The sequence below is a fragment of the Oratosquilla oratoria genome, chromosome 10 (assembly GCF_046742065.1).
Source record: "Oratosquilla oratoria isolate Oo_2021 chromosome 10, ASM4674206v1, whole genome shotgun sequence".
NCBI classification, from domain to species: domain Eukaryota; kingdom Metazoa; phylum Arthropoda; class Malacostraca; order Stomatopoda; family Squillidae; genus Oratosquilla; species Oratosquilla oratoria.
The window spans coordinates 39,555,019-39,575,018 of NC_134786.1; the positions used below are offsets into that span (position 1 = coordinate 39,555,019).

At 43.8% G+C, this 20,000-nt stretch overlaps 1 protein-coding gene across 3 annotated transcripts in view; it reads left to right on the forward strand.

Moving 5' to 3' along the window:
• The window catches only part of LOC143029183 (uncharacterized), a 130,960-nt gene that overhangs the window by 79,540 nt on the left and 31,420 nt on the right, over nucleotides 1-20,000 (forward strand). For all 3 annotated transcript variants that reach the window (XM_076191697.1, XM_076191698.1, XM_076191699.1), the window contains exon 3: nucleotides 16,552-16,855. In XM_076191697.1, the coding sequence (XP_076047812.1) occupies nucleotides 16,552-16,855 (304 nt within the window). The remainder of the gene's footprint in view (nucleotides 1-16,551; nucleotides 16,856-20,000) is intronic.

Here is a 20,000-nt window from a genome sequence, read left to right on the forward strand (position 1 = left end):
GCCTCCCTTTCTCCCCCTTACCATCTGTCACTCTTCATCTCTGGTTATCTTCTTATCTCTATTATCTAAACCACCTCACTTCTATCTTCATCCAGTATCTCTGTCCTGTGCGCACACGTGTGTGTGTGTGTGTGTGTGTGTGTGTGTGTGTGTGTGTGTGTGTGTGTGTGTGTGTGTGTGTGTGTGTGTGTGTGTGTGAGTGCGTATGTGCGTATGTATATACGTGCTATTCTTTTCCATAAGTTTTCTGTGACGTCACTACCAGATGACCTCGCTCCAGGCTTGGTGGCACTGGGCACTCCTGCTTGGCACTGGTGCCATTTGTCTCAACTCCTCTCCTACATACCTATGGCCTCTCCTGTTAGTCAGCGTTTAGTATGCCGCCGTTTCTTCCTATTCCAGTCTCTCTCTCTCTCTCTCTCTCTCTCTCTCTCTCTCTCTCTCTCTCTCTCTCTCTCTCTCTCTCTCTCTCTCTCTCTCTCTCTCTCTCTCTCTCTCTCTCTCTCTCTTTTCTTCTCTTCCTCACCTATCTTCCCTCCCTCACTTCTTTCTTCCCTCCTTTTTCTCTTCCTCTTCCTCCTCCCAGTCCTCTCTCTACTCCCCTTCCAGTGCCTACTACAATTCCGCGAACTCCTTCACATACTCCTACTCCTCTTCTCCCTCCATCTTCATCTACTACTACACAACCAACTCTTCCTCTTCCTCCTCCTCCTCCTCCTCCTATCCCGTCCTCCTCCAACTCCAACGTCTACACCGCCAATTCCACCACCTCCTCCTTCACCTCCAACTCTAACGTCTACCTCGCACACCCCACCTACTATTCCTCTACCGTCTTCCTCCAACTCCAATGCCTACACCACCATCTCCTCCTACTCCTCTTCGTGGCCCTGCATGACGTCAGTCGTCTTTGTGCTCGTGTCATAGCGGATGCCTCTCAGCGCGACCTTTGGCCTCGCCTGCAAGGCTCCATCTGTTCATTTAACCATCTGCGCGTGGTCGTGTGTCCGTGAGCGCGTGTATTTACATATGCCTCTGCTTGCTCCCTTGGTGCTCTTGACGCAAGCGGACTTCAGACATGGGTGTGCTCTTCAGGACACATGAATCTGACTCGTGTTGGTTTGCTGCTATTTCCTGTTTTTTTTTTTTTTTTTTTTTTTACACAGACTTTCTCCCACCCCCACTTTTTTCAAGGTCACCCATAGGGCATAGACCCTCTTCCCCCAGCCTCCCCCATTCCTACGTACTTTCACCCCCACCACCGCAGACATACTAGTGGGATTCTTTAGTACTTTCCCCGCCCATGTGGGCGTCACCACCCACACTCGTGAAGCCACAAGCATCATTCGGCCAAAGAGCTAGACAGTGGCCCTCTGTTGGCACCTATCCTGAATGTACGTGGCACTCAGAGATTTACTCCATCGCCATAGTAACGTGATCTGGATTGTGTCTGTCTACGGAGAGGAGGAAGAGAAGGAGGAGGAGGAAGAGGAGGTGAAGAAGGAGCTCCTAGTCTCGATCACATGCCATGTGGCAGCTGTGACCAACACCCGATCAGCGACGTTCCCCAAGGAAGAAGAAGAAAACTCGAGCAAAAACGCTTCTGGAGGGTTCTGCCGAGAGCTTCCGACAAAGGTTCCTCTGTGGTCCCTCGGAGGTAGCGGAAGGCGGCTCCTCGCAGGAGCTCCGCTACTGAGACCCGTCCTTTCAGCCCTGACAAGGAGGCATCTCCCACTGGAGGAAAAGAAGGACGGGAAGGTGGGGGTGAGAGGGAAGGGAGAGTGAAGGCAGTCAACTGGGGCCACTGTGATGCTCTCCGGAGGACACACCCATAGATCACAGACATTGTCAGTGACGGAGTGGCGGATGTAGTGACTGTTCTGTTGAGCTTTTATGCCACAGTGCGAGGGAAGAGAGAGAGGGAGAAGGGGAGTGGAGGGGGGATAAGGACCTCTATGGCCGCCGTGGTGAAGCAGTTTCCTGTCGGTGAAGGGTGCAAACTTAGGGCTGTGGTCAGGGGCCCGTGTCTGTCTGGGGTACTTTGGGTTCCTGCATAGAGGGGGAGTTTCATCTTTGGGTTATGTTCGTGTGCCGTTTATCTCTCTATCTCTCTTGACCTCTCTTTTGTCCTCTCGCTCTCTCTCATTCTCACATTCTTTCATTCTCCCTCGTTCTCTCGCTCTCCCTCTCCCTCTCTCCCTCGTTCTCTTGCTCTCCCTCGTTCTCTCTCCCTCGTTCTCTCGCTCTCCCTCGTTCTCTCGCTCTCCCTCGTTCTCTCGCTCTCCCTCGTTCTCTCGCTCTCCCTCGTTCTCTCGCTCTCCCTCGTTCTCTCGCTCTCCCTCGTTCTCTCGCTCTCTCTCTCCCTCTCTCTCTCTCCCTCCCTCTCCCTCTCCCTCCCTCTCCCTCCCCCTCCCTCTCCCACTCCCTCCCTCTCCCTCCCTCCCTCTCCCTCCCTCCCTCTCCCTCTCCCTCTCTCTCCCTCTCTCTCCCTCTCTCTCTCTCTCTCTCCCTCTCTCTCTCTCTCTCTCTCTCTCTCTCTCTCTCTCTCTCTCTCTCTCTCTCTCTCTCTCTCTCTCTCTCTCTCTCTCCCTCTCTCTCCCTCTCTCTCCCTCTCTCTATCTATCTCTCTCTCTTTATCTCTCTCTCTCTTTCTCTCTCCCTCTCCCTTTCCCTCTCCCGTGTGCTTATTTGTAACGAATTATATGGCGCCTTTTTTTCTCCTTTTTTTAACCATGAGCACTCGTTAGTAAGAGTCAAGGAACCTTTTGTTCCAATTGTACAAACCCTACACTGAAACCCTGTCCTGCCCAAGGCTCGTATGAGCAGAGGGGCCCCATATGGATTGTATGGTGTCGCGCGCGAGCGTGGTACCCGAGGCCGTGGCCCTGTAAACGAACTTGGCACTAAAGACCTTAATGAGATCCCGCGGCGTAGGTTTTCGTAACGCAAATCTAAACATTCGCGACGACGACCAGGACCAGTCCCCATCCCTGCCCTGACACCTCCTACCCCTGAAACCTCCTACCCCACCCCTGACACCTTCTATGGCACTTCCCACAATAGTCCGTTCATTTTAACTTTGCGGAAGATACCTTCGCAGGAGGTCGTTATGTGAAGAAGATTCTATGAATCGGGCCAAACAAATTTAGGTGACCATCTTTTCTTTGTTCTTTTATTCTTTTAACTTCCATTTATACACAGTACATAATGCGTATACATAATCATATACATCACACATCCGCCTTTACACACACATACTACCACAGTAACAAAGTCACATATTAACAAGCGCACACACGTACAGACACGAACACGCGAAGACAAACAAAGCTACCTTGGATGGTTCTGTGTGTTAATGGCTTATTTTCTTTTTATCCTTTTATTTGTTTTTGCGCAAGGGGATCTGCGCAGTGACTTGTGTCTTTTAAATCAGGGCAGCACGCTCGGGAGGCGGCCCAAGATAGGCCGCCTTCGGCTCTCTCTCTCTCTCTCTCTCTCTCTCTCTCTTTTTTTTTTTGCGTAAAGAGTCCATAGAGGAAGGGTCGATTGTTTTGTTTTATTTTGATATATTTATTCAATTCTTGTTTGCTTATTTGTTTCATTATGTGTTTGATCCTTTGTTTATTCGTGTCCATTATTTCTATATATTTTTGTGTATTATTTTTGGAAAGAGCGCCGTCTCTCTCTCTCTATCTCTCTCTCTCAACTCATGTATGATATATATTTACATAATAAGTTGTACAAGAAAGAGTTGTCCTCTGCATCCTTTCTCATAGTTTACCTCGAGTTAAAAACATAACTAGTTTTTGTGTGAATGTTCGGGGTTTACTCACCCCTTTGGAGATCCACATACACACAAGTATACACACACACACACACACACACACACACACACACACATATATATATATATAATATATATATATATATATATATATATATATACATGTATGTATGTATGTATGTATGCGCGTGCATGTAGATCGTATCTGAGTTAGATAAATGTAATTTACGGATGTTGTGTGTGCCTACTGTTCATGTTTGTGTGTTTCCGAGTGAGTATGCGAAGGGAACTGTTTATTTTCTCTGCTTGTCTTGTTGCTCCAGCCAAAAGCAAGCACACCAGAAGAGTTTGCGGACAAAAATGTTTGCGTATCATCTCTGCGAATCAAGACGCAAACATACAGTTCTCGCGAAAAGTTCCTCGGAAGTTTTCGGAATCAACACGACCTTCAAAGAAAACGTACATGTGAGGGGGGTGACTCCATTTTTTTTAGGTGGTATTGGGTGCATTATGCCTGGGTGAGCAATAAGCCCTCCCCCCCCCCCCGAGAATGCGATGCATTGCAAGGACCCCACAACCAACACTAGCCTTCAGTTACTATACCTCTGTCCTCCTGTCAGTCCTGTATACTCTAACTTGCCTTAGCTGAATAAAACCGTTTGACACAAAAGCTTAAAGATTGTAAATTGACTGTGGCAGTCTAAGGGTTAACCTCAACCCAAGAGAACACTCCTTATTTAGTCTTGATGATGGTGGAGGAGGAAGAGGAGGTAGAGATGGAGGAGGTAGAGGTGGAGGAGATGGAGGAGGAGGAGATGTTAGAAGGACGATACCAAATGTATATATTAGTCTATTCGCGTAATCTGAACTTGCGCTCTGTTTGCTCAGTAACAAGAGCTCGTTCAAAAGAAGAAGTAGGTGCAGTGACGAGCCAGAACTTCGAGGATGACCTTGAGGGCAATGGAGGAGCCAGTTCGCACTTCACCTTTTTTCACGAATTACTGTGTGTAACGTTAAGAATGCTTGTTGTGTGCCGCCTTGATCTGAAGATGTAATACAAATTTACTTTCTCCTATGGACGAAGAAGTCGAGGACGAAGAGGTCGAAGTCGAAGACGCCAACGATGAACCAGAAAACAAAAAGACAATAAATAAATAGGTAAATAAATAAATAAATAAATAAAGAATAAAAATAGAAAAAAGAAAATAGAAATAAGAATGCGTTGGTGTACGACACCGAAATTCCAAAGAAGTCTGCTTAAGAATCTTGAGAGGCGAGAGGGTAATTCACGGCGAGGATGAGAAGGTTGAAGGTCCCGAGGACAATTGCCCTCAATGTTCCTTGAGGTACGTAATAGGACCTAAGACACACGGGGGTGCCAGGGAGGGCCGTGCCCTGCCTGCGGTGCCAGCCAGGGCCACAACCACCGTTCACGTCAAAGGTGCCCTCGGCACTCTGGTCCTATTCTTATGATATCAGTGAGACAAAAGTGAATAATTTCATTTGGGGGGAGGATATATACATATGTGTATGTATATATATATATATATATACATATATATATATATATATATATATATATATATATATATATATATATATATATATATATATAATTTTGGGGGGGTAATCCTCTCTCCCCTGTATTGAGTAATATATATATATATATATAATATATATATATATATTGGATTGTGTCCGTTGAAGTACAAGACGAGGTTTACCCACTAGCTTACCAGGAATTCTGCCTTCTATTTTTTTTCTTTCTTTTCTTTTATGACCTTTTGTCATGAAGTTGTCTTTCTTTTTCTCTTACATTTTTATTGCAGTTTTAGTTCAGGGGCGAGATGAATACAGGCTCGTTTAATATTTGCTTATCACTACTTTTCTTTTTTTATATAGTGCGTCGGTTGATAGTACGCTCTTTTCTAATTAAACTCATTTCATGGATGTTTAATTACAAACGGATATACACTCCTTTACCTTGATAATGGAAGAGGCGTGTTTTCAATGTGAAATGTTGGGAGAACGTGAAAAATCATTACAATAAATTTAACTTGCCAACCTGCTCCCGTTTAGATAAGTGTGTGTGTGTGTGTGTGTGTGTGTGTGTGTGTGTGTGTGTGTGTGTGTGTGTGTGTGTGTGTGTGTGTGTGTGTGTGTGTGTGTGTTTTTCAGCATTTAAGGGCCCATTGCAGGACTACCGTTCTTTTCCCTAAGCAACGATACAACCTCCGTACCTCAACCCTGCTTAGTCAGGTTGTTTATGTGGTGCTGAGTGTATGTGAAATGTCGAGCGTGTTGGTATGGCTCCGATTGTAAATGGAGTCTGAAACCATCACCTCGACCATACTGATCAATTGCCGGCATCGAAGTACAACATTGGTATAAGGCACCTCTAATACCCGCTGTTGCAGAGAGGGGTTGGGAAGCCAACAAAATGCGACTTCAACAGCTTAGCACGTTTCAGGGCTCAAACACGGGCTTCCTGCGTTAGAGGCGGGGACGCTATCCTCTGCTCCATGAGGGTTCCGTTTGTGTCTGTATGTATGTCTGTTCGTCTTCATTCTCTCCATACCTTCTTGTTGTGATCGATACTGATACTGAAACTATGCCACATTACACATAAGGCTGCGCCTGGGTATCTGTCGGTGTCACATTTCACGGGAGGTCTTGTCTCCTCTACCTGTGCAAAGGGTTGGCCTTCATTCTGGGCCTTCCTCTTCTTCCTGTCTTTCTTTACTTCTGCTCCCGTTTCTTCTTCTTCAAGTCCTTTTTTTTCTTCTTCCTCTTCCTCTTTTTTCTTCCTCTTCTTATTCTGCTGCTGCTTCCTCTTCCAGTTCTAACTCTTCTACTATCTCTTCTTCCGGTTCTCCTTTTCCTTGTCCTTCTTCTACTCCTCCCTACTCTTTCCCTTCCTTATTTTCTTTCTCCTCCCACTCCTATCCCTTCTATCTCTTCTCCTATTCCTCTATCTCCTTCTTTCGCTCCCCACCCCTACTCCTAATCCTTCTCCCTCTCTTCCCCTCTCCCCGCAGTCCGTCCTCGACGGCGATGACAAGCCGGCATGTCATATCACTCCCAACTCACCGTCCACATCTCGCATCCGTACGTCACCGCTCGGGAGCGCGGACAATCCACATCTCGCGGTTGAGAACTATGCGGATTATTCACACTAAGCACCGCGCAGTCTGAGCACAAACAATGAGAGTAGTGTTACTAACGGACTGAGAAAATGAGTGTGCGAGGAAGCTTAGTCGAATGCGAGAAGCACAATCCCTACTTTCGTCTGATGGCCATGCATGGTTGTATATGGTTATCGCCTTATGTGTACATGGTACGTGGACACTATGTACACACATATCCGTACATAAAAGCGCTGAAAACATTCGTGATGGTTTCCTCGACACCCCTTTCTTCCTCAACTGAATGAAATCACTTGGCGATAGACAGAATAGATATTAACATGTCGAGAGAAGTAGTGAGTCTATCGAGATATTTTTTAACGTTTGGACATCCTAAGGTTTTCTCCTCAATTGAATTGTATCGCCTGGCGGCAGTCAGAGGGGTAAGACCACCCCTCACCTCCACCCCCACCCTCCAGTCCTGAAGACGCTGAAAGAATTAAATGTAGTAATAATGATAATAATAATATTGTTAATAATAATAACAAGAATAAAATAATACATACATATACCAAGGCTTTTTCCCCCTTACAAGGGAGGTAGCCAAAAAGGAAAAGGCATAAAATCATTCCCACCCATTCTATCCCTGAATACACTCCACACCCCTCCACTCTCCCTCTTATCTTAGCACCTCCTGGATGACGGGTCATCCCTGCACCTTGTCCACTGCCCTGGGTCAGAAGCAGTGTCGCAAGACACAGCACACCCACAGCAAGGCCGCTTCATTATTATTATTAATAATGATAATAATGATGATAATAATGAAAATGATAATAATAGTAATAATAATAATGATAATTAATAATAGTAATAATAATAATGATAATTAATAATAATTAATCAATTAAATAAATAAAACATTGGTTGCTGTGAGGACCAGAACTTGATAAGAGTGAACCGCCGTGAGATGAGAGGCCTCGTGAGATAAACGGTCCACCGTGAGATGATAGGCCCCACATTCTTACTTTGCAGAAAACTCTGGAGAGTCATTTTATAAATGGGAAAAGTGACTTGGTGTGTGTGTGTGTGTGTGTGTGTGTGTGTGTGTGTGTGTGTGTGTGTGTGTGTGTGTGTGTGTGTGTGTGTGTGTGTGTGTGTGTGTGTGTGTGTGTGTGTGTGTGTGTGTGTGAGGGTGCGTGTGCGTGCGTGTGTGCGTGCGTGCGTGCACGCCAGAGGATGACTAGAAACCTGTGTATTCAACTGTTCATAAGGAACTTCAAGCAAGTGCTTGAGACAGACGTACTCAAATTTGAACAAATCATTTTTCTCAAAGTAAACCTGCGCACCCACAAAGGGGGTTGGGGTGGAGTTCCCTCAGAAAACCGTTAAGATAAGATAAAAGACAGGAAAAAACTGGGTCAGACAGTAAACAGGTAGAAATAATGCCATGAGGCTTCAAATGGGGTCATTTGTTAGCGTTATAAGGCGTTTACTAGGATCATCATTGTCAGGCCAAATACTGATGATATCGTATCTATTTGGCCTGACAATGACGATCCTATTTTGTTCTTATGTAAGCTTAATGCCTTGGTCCCTTCTATCAAATTCACCATAGAAATAGAAGAAAGTAATCATTTACCTTTCCTTGATGTAATGATTTACAGAAATGAAAGGTCTTTCAATTTCTATATCTACAGAAAACCCACCAATACCGTTTCATATATACATTTTTATTCGTCTCATCATTACAGGACAAAAATGTCAGTGGTATCATGATTGTTCCTTAGAGCGTATAGAAATTGTAGTCCGGAGTTTTTGTATGATGAATTCTTAAGAATATATGACATAGCTTCAAAATTGAAATATCCTAAGCACCTCGTGGATAATTCTTGTAAAATGGTAAAAAAAAATCTATGAGGAAAATGCCAGTGAAATATTTAATGTAAAAAACTTACGTCTTCTTTTTTCACGAGAATTTCGTCAAACTACCTCATATTCTTAAGACTTTCAACATTAAAGTAACATTTAAGTACTCCAATACAGTTAGAAATCTTTTAATTAAAAACTCTCCTGATAAGGAAGAAGGATGTATATATTCAATTCCATGAAAAATTGTGACAAATGCTATATAGGTCAGACTGGAAAAGAATTAAAAGGTTAAAAAAACATCAGTATAGCGTCAGGAGTGGTCAAATGTCTAATCCATTTTTTGTTCATTTAAGGGATTTTAATCATTGCATTAATTGGGAGGGTGTCAAAGAAATTATTAGAAATAAGTCTGATTAAAGATATATTTTCAACAACTTAAATTTAAGTCAAGGAATGTACAAACTTGATCATTTTATTGTTAAAAGAGTGGTGGCCCAAACGTCCCTCACGACTTTTTCCTGTTCCCATCCATTGCCTCCCACTTTGTATAAATACTCAAGTTTATTTCACCATTGTATGTACCTTGAGGATGTCTGAATAGACGAAAGCGCTCGGTCACCAGTATATTCATTATTTTCCTTGGTTTTTCTGCATATTTAGAATCACGAGTTCATGTGATTTGTCATACATATACATATATGTGTGTGTGAGTGTGTGTGTGTGTGTGTGTGTGTGTGTGTGTGTGTGTGTGTGTGTGTGTGTGTGTGTGTGTGTGTGTGTGCAAAGTAGACCACTTGGAAAAAAGAAACTAACGAAGTAGAGCACTTTCGTAAATTACATCTTCAGTATATATAAATATATTTATATAGTCTATATATATATATATATATATATATATATATATATATATATACATAAACCACAATTTTCTTTAATTTAAAGCGATCAACATCGAGAACCTCGAGGAGGCATATATGCAGAAATTGAAACGTGGTACAGCTAAGGACTCGAACCTCCGCTAGCACGTGATAAGTGATAATGACTTAACCGATTGCGCCATCAACAGAGATTCGGTTAAGTCACTATCACTTGTCACGTGCTAACGGAGGTTCGAGTCCTTAGCTGTACCACGTTTCAATTTCTGCATGTATGCCTCCTCGAGGTTCTTAATGTTGATGGTTTAGAATTAAGTTAATTGTGGTTGGTAAATATAAATCTGTTCACTGGGACCCATTTAGTGTTGTACACACACACACACACACACACACACACACACACACACACACACACACACACAGACACATATATAATATATATATATATATATATATATATATATATATATATATATATATATATATATCGTAAAGGAGGGAAGCAAATTATCTTTGCAAGTATAATTGAATACGACAGCATTTGACAATGATTCAACTTTTTAAATTTTTAAATTTTTCTGATCAGGATTTTTCCTGCTGGAAGGTGGGCACGAACAAGATTTCCATAGTACTCCATTTATTAAATAAAGCTTTCGTCTTCAAAGAAACAGCTTCAGGGCTGACATAAATCTGTAATGTTAAGCAAAAATATTGGTACAATTTTGACAAGTAAACATGTACACCACTCGTGTATATCTTACTATTCTATCCATTTGTTATACCTTTCATGTTTATTTACTTGTCTAAATTGTACCAATATTTTTGTTTAACATTACATAATTATCTTAGTCCTGAAGCTGTCTCTATCAAGACGAAAGTTTGATTTAATAAATGTATTACTATGGAAATCTTGTTCGTGCTCACCCTCCAGCAGGAAAAATCCTGGTCAGAAAAAATGAAAATATTCAGTCAAAATGCTTTCGTATTCAATTCTACTTACACACACACACACACACACACACACACACACATACATATATATATATATATATATATATATATATATATATATATATATATTTATATTTATATATATATATATATATATTATTTTTTTTTTTTTTTTTTTTTTTTTTTTTTTTTAATCTCTGAATCTTACTAGTCATGACCTTATCCTAAACAAGGACCCTTCATAGACCCTTAGTATAAAAATAAATAATAGTAAAAAAGATATCAGTCACCCCACCCACATGTGCATCTATATTTCCTTCTTACATCCACTTGGTGTATCCTTACTTCGAACTATGAAAAAAGAAGATTTTTTTATCTTCCCCAGCACGCACACCTGCTCGCCTCCCTCCCCCCTCTCTCTCTCTCTCTCTCTCTCTCTCTCTCTCTCTCTCTCTCTCTCTCTCTCTCTCTCTCTCTCTCTCTCTCTCTCTCTCTCTCTCTCTCTCTCTCTCTCTCTCTCTCTCCCTCTCTCTCTCTCTCACACACACACACACACACAGAGAGAGAGAGAGAGAGAGAGAGAGAGAGAGAGAGAGAGAGAGAGAGTGAGAGAGATCTGAAGAGACCAAATGAGCCACAGTCTTGCGGGAGAGACCTATTGGTCTGTACATAGACCACCACCATATCCTCATCTTCTACCTTCTCTTTCTCTTACTTTTCCTTCGCTCCATCTTCCTCCTCCTCCTTCTCATTCTCATCTACCGTCTTTACATTCATCTTCATCATCATCCTCACCCTCATACTCATCTTTATCTTCCCTCTCTTTCTATTACTTCTCCTTCGTCGCCTCCTCTCCCTCTTCCTTCTCATCATCCTTTTCTTTTCTCCTTCTCCTCTTCCTTCCCCTTCCCCTACTCCTTATGATTACCATCACCATCTCCCTCCTCATTATCTTTCTCTTCTTTCACCTTCTCCATTTTCCATTTCTTCTTCATTTTCCTTTCGTTTCCGACTTGTTTTAGTTGTGAATTGGGTACTTGGGTATTCGGTATTGGGTATCTGGTATTGAGTGAGCTCACGGGGAGGGGGAGGGGAGGGAAAGTGGGCATGACATTCAAGTAAAAAAGAATATTAAAGAAAGAGAAAAAAAAAGATCTTACTATCCCAAATACCAATGGTGATGGGAAAATAGGGAGCACACAACTCCGCGCTTCCCGCTTTCTTTTTGAACACAATGATTACGTTTTCTGTTTGGACAGGAGTTTGTTTTCCCGCTAGATCTCGCTGCTTGTCTTAACTTGGGTGCCCACTTTCTTTGAAATTGGCAACCTACCCCCACCCATCCCCCATGTTTGCTCATTTGTAAGATTTCCTGCAGAGATCTTAGATTCATAAAGGGGGGGGGGGTATTGTGCGTCTTCATCCCCCTTTCCTTCCTCCTCGTCCCCACCCCGAAGAGGTAACTGTGTGTCATTCTCCCTATCCCTCTCCCACCATCCCCCCAACGGGAAATTTCAATATAGATAATCTTTTCTTCCTCTCTTTTTTTTTTTTCCTCCCCTTCTTCTTTCTAACTTCCTCTTCTTTAATTTCCTCTTCTTCCTCTTTCCTTTCTTCTTTCTCTTCTTATTTTTCTTCCTCCTCTCCTTCTTCTTCCTTTTCTTTTTATTTTACCTATTTCATTTCTTTCTCTTTTTCCTGGGTTTCTTCCTCTACGGTTATGATTAAGGACTTGTTTTGTTTAACATTCTTGTTTACAACAAAATTATTTCATGGAACTGAATACCCTGCTTCCACCTAGTATGACCTTACTTATGACGATCAAACCCTATGATGAAATGGGATCCAATAACCTTCTAGAGAGAGATATAGTGCCCTCTATAGGGTGTTAGATGACGCTAACCTGAGAAGAGACGAAAATAACCCAATACTTTTCGCTTGTTCCTGTCAACATCGTCAACGAGAATGACATGTTTGTCATCCAAATGCCAGTTGTCATGTATCCTTAAATCAAAAGCTGGCGGCGTCAACGGAAGCGTGCTGGTTTCGCATTTGCTTAGTTGTGGGTTCGAATCCCTCACTCCTCTCCGATTCCCAGCAGTCCATAGGGCAAAGGTGACGGCTTCGGTTGCTGCTACTCAACGCCTCCCGGCGTAGGCTGCTCCCCATCTTTTAAACCAAAGCCTGGGAAATATATTTAACTACACATTAAATAATGCCTTTTTTATATTTTATAAAGATTATGATATACAGTATATGTGTATAATATATTGTGCATATATTTGTGTACATCTGTCTACACACCTAGAAACTGACCAGAATATCGAGACAATCCATCATCAAAAATATTGAAGGTTTCCGATGTTCTTAACATTTCACTCTAACATCAACCATGACAACAGTTTGCCACAACATTGCCAAATGCACAGTGACGCTTAACTGGTCATCTTCGTTGAAGCTCCACGGGCAGACTCTTTCCCCCCTCCCCCCCCCTCTCTCTCTCTCTCTCTCTCTCTCTCTCTCTCTCTCTCTCTCTCTCTCTCTCTCTCTCTCTCTCTCTCTCTCTCTCTCTCTCTCTCCCTCCCTCCCTCTCTCTCTCTCTCTCTCTCTCTCTCTCTCTCTCTCTCTCTCTCTCTCTCTCTCTCTCTCTCTCTCTCTCTCTCTCTCTCTCTCTCTCCCATGTCTAGGGGGGGGGGAAAGAGCGAGAATTTATTTCCCACGATTTTTCTTTCTCTTTTTTCTCGCAAATAATCTTTCTTCCTGTTATTCCAGTTAAAACCCCGAAACAAGTTAAGCTTTAACCTGACACCAACTCATTGATGGCTATCCGCTGACAGATGCCTCGGAAGATAAGGTGACAGGAGGAGGAGGAGGAGGAGGTGGAGGAGTGGAGGTGGATGGCTGAGAGCGGCTGAGAAGGAGGAAGGGAGATAGTGGTGGAGGAAGAGGAGGAGGAGGAGGAGGAGAAAGGGAGGAAGAGGAAGAGGGGAGATAGTGGTTGAGGAAAAGGAAAGGGAGAAGAAGAGGGCGAAGGGGGAGGAGGCGGGGAGATAGTGGTTGAGGAAGAGGAAGAGGAGAAGCGGGAAGAGGATGAGGAGGGTAGATAGTGGTAGAGGTAGAAGAAGAGGAGAAGGGGAGGAGAAGGAGGGAGGTAGTATTAAGAGAAATAAGAAGAATAAGAGGATGAGGAGGAGGTAAGATGATAATAAGGGGAGGAAGAGGAATAGGAAGAGAGGGAGGAAGAGAAGGGTGTGCAGAGGGACCGGGGACTGGGTCGGGGAAGGTGGGGGGAGGTGGGGGGTAAGGTGTTTTCTTGCGCTGGGGCAACATGGCAACAGGTGTGAAGTGTGGGCCAAAAACCCACGACGTCTCAAGAGGCTGGTCTCCTGGCCCTCACACGAAACCGCAGTCGACCTGAGACTCGTAGCTTTCAGCGCTCCGTGTGCGCGCGCGCGCGTGTGTGTGTGTGTGTGTGTGTGTGTGTGTGTGTGTGTGTGTGTGTGTGTGTGTGTGTGTGTGTGTGTGTGTGTGTGTGTGTGTGTGTGTTCATGTGTGTGTGTATGTGTGTGTGTGTGTGTGTGTGTGTGTATATGTGTATGTGTATGTGTGCGTGTGTGTGTGTGTGTGTGTGTGTGTGTGTGTGTGTGTGTGTGTGTGTGTGTGCGTGCGTGTGTGTGTGTGTGTGTGTGTGTGTGTGTGTGTGTGTGTGTGTGTGTGTGTGTGTGTGTTTCTGTGTGTGTGTTGTGTGTGTGTTCGTGTGTGTGTGTGTGTGTGTGTGTGTGTGTGTGTGTGTGTGTGTGTGTGTGTGTGTGTGTGTGTGTGTGTGTGTGTGTGTGTGTGTATGTGTGTGTGCGTGTGTGTGTATGTAATCAGAATATAGTAGTTTCATTATATTACAAGTGTACGAGTATTTTGTCAGGAAATTGTATTAATACAGTACCAGCTAAGAATTTATTTGTGTAGTTGTTGTGGTGCACCATGGGTCATATTTCTATGTCCACGTTGTAACCAAGACTAGAAATGTTGTTATCTGATATCATGACCTCCGCCTCGGTGTCTTCTTTAAATGATGATGGAAAATAAAGATAAGAAAAATATTCCAAAGGGAATTCTATCCTCTACAGCCTCTGCGAACATGAAATTCTATATATAAAAAATAAGTCACTATCACTCTCTTCATTATCACTGTTATTGTGATGTATCTCTCACCATCGCACCACTACAAATGGTAGTGATATCAGTATAGTAAATGTAATGGTATTGTAACAATACATGACACAACAAATAACAAATAAGTAATAGTAACGACGTAATCGCATGTTCAGGGACAATGTGCATTTGTAAGTGTATGCATATATGCACGTGTGTATGCGTATATGCATGTGTATGTATGTGTGTGTGTGTTTGTATGTGTATATGTCCATGTATATGTACGTGTGTGTGTGCGTGTATCTCTATGCGTATATGTATATATGTACGTGTGTGTGTGTATTCACCTCGGATCTGCTGCAGTCTCTGTCGAGACAGCCAGACACCACCCTACGGCAGTGAGCTCAGAGCTCCTTATTAGCCGATCTCTGGGTAGGTCTGAGACCACTCACACACCACACACCGGGACAGCAAGGTCACAACTCCTTGACTAACGTCCCGTACCTACTCGCTGCTAGGTGAACAGGGGCTACACGTGAAAGGAGACAAACCCAACTTATCTCCGCCCGACCGGGGAATCGAACCCCGGTTCTCTGGCTTGTGAGGCCAGTGCTTTACCAATCCGCCACCGTGTGTGTGTGTGTGTGTGTGTGTGCGTGTGCGTGTGCATTTACCTAGTATCTTACGAGAAGAGGAGCTATGCTAGTTATGTCCCGTCTTTGTTTCTCGCAGTGTCTAGTTTGCTCTTAAACTCGTGTATAGTTTTTGCACACGCTATTGTTTTATTCAATTTGTTCCAGATATCCACCACTCTGTGTGGAAAACTGTTTTTTTTCAGGTCTTTTCTATAACTATCCTTTTTGAGTTAGTGTGTGTGTATGTGTGTGTCTGCTTTAGGACGATCCCTCAGCTGAATAAAATCACCTGGCGACTTCTCCGAACAAACGGCGGTCAGAGCCGCGTGCCCGTCCGTGGGCTGCTCTGCGGTTCCCATCAAGTCGCTTCACCGTGACACCGACGCCAACTGCCCCACTAACGATTCCACACGATCCCAAACGAGGTCATTAGTGACCTGCCGTGGTTCTCGTAGATTGTCAGGGGCTTGGGATCGATCCTGGGACCTGGAAGGAGGTTTATTGGGAGTGGGAAGCGTTTTTTTTTTTTCTTCTTCTTTTTTCTTTTTATTTATTTTATTTTTTTTTTTTTTTGCCACTTTGCACGGCACTATGCCACATTTGCCCACGAAACATCTCCCCCTCCCCCCACCACCACCACTTCCCTCCTCTCCCCTTCTCGTGTAACATAACACATAAAACAAGTCCACTCTAAACTCGTCGGCGCTCTTAGCTCGTCACTCTTGATACTCGCCGACGCATTTCGCTCTTAACTCTTGATACTCGACGACGTCTCCCACTCTTAACTCTTCATACACGTCCACACTCTCATTGAGATATTCTCTCACACGTAACTAAGAGATTTTAGATCCTATCGGTTCCAATTAATCCATGTTTAATACAAACTAGATTAGAGACAAAACCTAATTGTTCTTAAATCCTGGTCAGTTACCCGCTGCCCCACAACATACGGCAACAGCCACCTGAACCTCTGAGGGAAAAAAATTTTGAACTGTTTTCTGTCTTGTATGAGTGTAGTAGGGCTGTTCCTATGTCGACGGCTAGTAAAAGGGAGTAGTTGCCGTTTGTGAGCTATTTCTATTCATTATTATCATTATTATTGTAATTTTTATAATTATCACGAGTATTAATCTATTGACCCCTTTCCCTTCTTTCTTCTCACACAGAGCGGCGCAGCTAACTTCGAGCAGTGGCGTTGCTTCTTCGGGTTCGCCTTCTTCCTCCTCGCTCCTCCTGTCCTCGTCGGCCTCGGTCCACCACCGGGAGGACCGGGAACGCCGAAGGAGGCGTCGACGGGGGTCCGGCGACGGCGATGGCGTCTCTAGCAGGAAGGAGAAGAGGGCGGAGGATGGGAAGCAGCGGCGAGTCCTCCCGACGGACTATCGGGCAGCGCTGGCCAAGTTTGCGACCCCGGTGCCCCAGGGGCTCCTCAAGAAGATCGGCACCAAGGAGGTCCAAGGACTCGGCAAGGTATGGCCCACGCAATGCACCTCCCCCCCCCCCTCTCTCTCTCTCTCTCTCTCTCTCTCTCTCTCTCTCTCTCTCTCTCTCTCTCTCTCTCTCTCTCTCTCTCTCTCTCTCTCTCTCTCTCTCTCTCTCTCTCTCTCTCTCTCTCTCTCTCTCTCTCTCTCTCTCTCTCTCTCTCTCTCTCTCTCTCTCTCTCTCTCTCTCTCTCTCTCTCTCTCTCTCTCTCTCTCTCTCTCTCTCTCTCTCTCTCTCTCTCTCTCTCTCTATTCCTCTCTCTCTGTGACTCTCTGAATGTCAGCGTCTCCGTGTCTGTTTCTGGTTTGTGTACTGTATCTGCAGGTGTCTCTTTCTATCTATATGTCTATAGTCTTTATATTTTTATTATTTTATCTTTGAATTTTTACCATCCCTACGTCCTAAGAGTCCTTAAAAGTCTCCTTTTATTTCTGTTTATCTACATTCTCTCTTGACACGCGCGCGCACACGCACACACACACAATTCGTGGCGCAGTAGTTAGAGTTCCCGGCTGCTACTACGGCGGTCCGGGTTCGAATCCCCCCCAGGGCTGAAATAGTTTCAGTACCGCTGCGCTGTGAGTTGTTACTCCAACTCTAGTGGGCGGGGAGTTGGAGATGTGTGGGCGTATAAGGTCAGAGCATTACCCGTAGATCGGTCATATACTCGTATGAGCTCTGAGCTCTCTTCCGGGAGGGAAATAGCTGTCGATCACGAGTCCAACATGTGATCCAAGACCATGGTGAATCACACATGGCTTGCTGATGTAGTGGTGGCGTCAAGAGCTCAGGATATGAAACCTTCACAAAATTGCAAGCCGTTACTGTCCCCCTTGGGCAGAGATATGAGTGTATGGTGTGTGTGAAGTCAAAGCATTACCAATAAATTGGATCATATACGAGCTCTGAGCTTTCATCCGAGATGGTAACAGCTATCGGTAGTAAGCCTAGCACGTGATCCCAGACCTTGATGAATCACACGCCTCCCCCCCCCCTCCGACACACACACGAAGATATGTGTGCGCGGGAGAGAAAAGAGAGAGAGAGAGCGTAATTATACCCTACAGCCAAAGGGAAGGTAGGAAGTCATCACTGGTTGTCGGGACTGGGTAACCGATGGGTAACGTGTGGTAATGGATTACCCGTTGCCCTAGGGGCTCATTACTCGCCGTTACTATGTCGTCAGCAGTCGTCAACCCAGCAGGCGTCATCGTAAACGGCGTGAGATATGATGGGTCGGGGGGGGTTCAGAAATAACCCCCCCCCCCTTCCCCCGAGGTCAGCTCTGGGTGATTGATGTGGAAAAATCGTCTATTAAGCGTTCAAAGCCTTGGCGTTTTTTTTTTTGTTTTTTTTTTTTAGATTGTAGAAACTGCTTATGGTGGAATGTTTAAGTTCGTAATTCTTCATTTGTTTGTTTATTTGTTTATTTAATGTTTGTTGATTCTGTATAGTTATTTGTTTATTTGTGCATTTATTTGTTTATGTATTTATTTGTAAATTTATTTTGTATTCACAGATTTGGATACGAATCAAGCATTTTAACTTAAAACCACCAAATCAATTTATTCATTCAAATAAATATCATGAAAACGTCAGAAAGAGAGCTTTGTATTCGTTACTGAAATGCCAGGAAAAAAATATCATGGTGATTTTTTAAACACTGACGTAGACAAAATAATTTTGATTTTCACCCAAGACATGTGGTCAGCAGAGAACCCGCATGGTCGTTCTCTTGTGAAACATCGTCATCGTTTCTGGTGACTGAGTAATTAAGGTCTATTAAACAACGGCGCCAAACTTGTTTGCGTCCTCAACAACCTCTTCCTTTCTCCCACTCTCTTCCAAACGAATGCTTCACTCCAGGCTCTGCTTTTACTAGGCAAAATCTAAAATTCCCCAGAATGGCACTAAAATTTATTATATTGTGAAATCACCATGGACGGAGCATATATACTTTTTCAATATAGAAATACAAAATATACAAAGGAATTTGAGAGAATAATATTTACAATTTGCCGCTGCGTACTCTGTATTTCACTATACTCGTTACGAAAAGCTAAAACATGAATATCCCAATAATGTGTCGTAACTCCCCTAAAACACCAGTTCCCCAGATATTTCCCTAAACGAGGTTAATAACAATCATAACATAGGAACCCCCCCCCCCCATGTATTTCCTTAAACGAGGCTAACAAAACATCCTAACCTGGGGGAAAATTCCCTACAGTTCCCAACCCCTCCCTACCGACTTCACCACAGCTTGGGCAAGGGCAGCTGCCCTCAAGAAGAAAAAGAATAGGAGGAAGAAGAAGAAGAGGGAAAAGAAGAGGAGGAGGAAGAAGAAGGAGGAGGAGCGAAGGAGAGGAGGAAAAGAATGGGAACAGATATCTATTGTATAAGTATATTAATCTTCGAGATGAAGTCCAGATACAAGATATAGAGACGAGAGGAAGAAGTTTGCAGGAGTGGTGTGGTAACGGTTCGCGCAATTTCTCAAGTTATGGAAGTTGTTGAGATTTCTTGACCATGCAGTGAACTCTAAAAAAGATGATGATGATGATGATAGTGGTGGTGGTGGTGAAGAACGATGATAATGATGACGACGGGTTTTTTCTTGTTGTTGTAGCACATTCTTACCATGTGTTTTCACAGTGACATACTGTAGACTCCTCCCTGTCTATCGTCGAATCACTTACTCAACTGAGCTGAACGATGCCATCGACAAGAAAGCTTCCGAGCGTCTCCGGCAACCAAAGAAGAAGACGGATTTATGAGCACCCGCTTCCGGACGTTTTCCCCGAACGATTTGTCCTCGCTACCGACATCGCCCCGGTCATAAGGGATCAGTCTTACGGAAATTCCACAAAAGAAGATCTTGTTATTGATGTAGACATTATGATGTGCGCCAGTCATTCACCATGATCTTGGATCACGTGCCAGACTCGTGGTCAATAGTTGTTACCTTCCCGGATGAGAGTTTAGAGCTTATATATGGCACGGTTTGAACGTGATGATGTGACTTTACACACATACTAACTCCTTACCCAAAGGAGAGGGTGACAGCTTTCGGTTTTGTAATGCTTCTAAAGCCTTAGGCGAGGACCCATCTCGAACTGCTGAGTTACCAGTC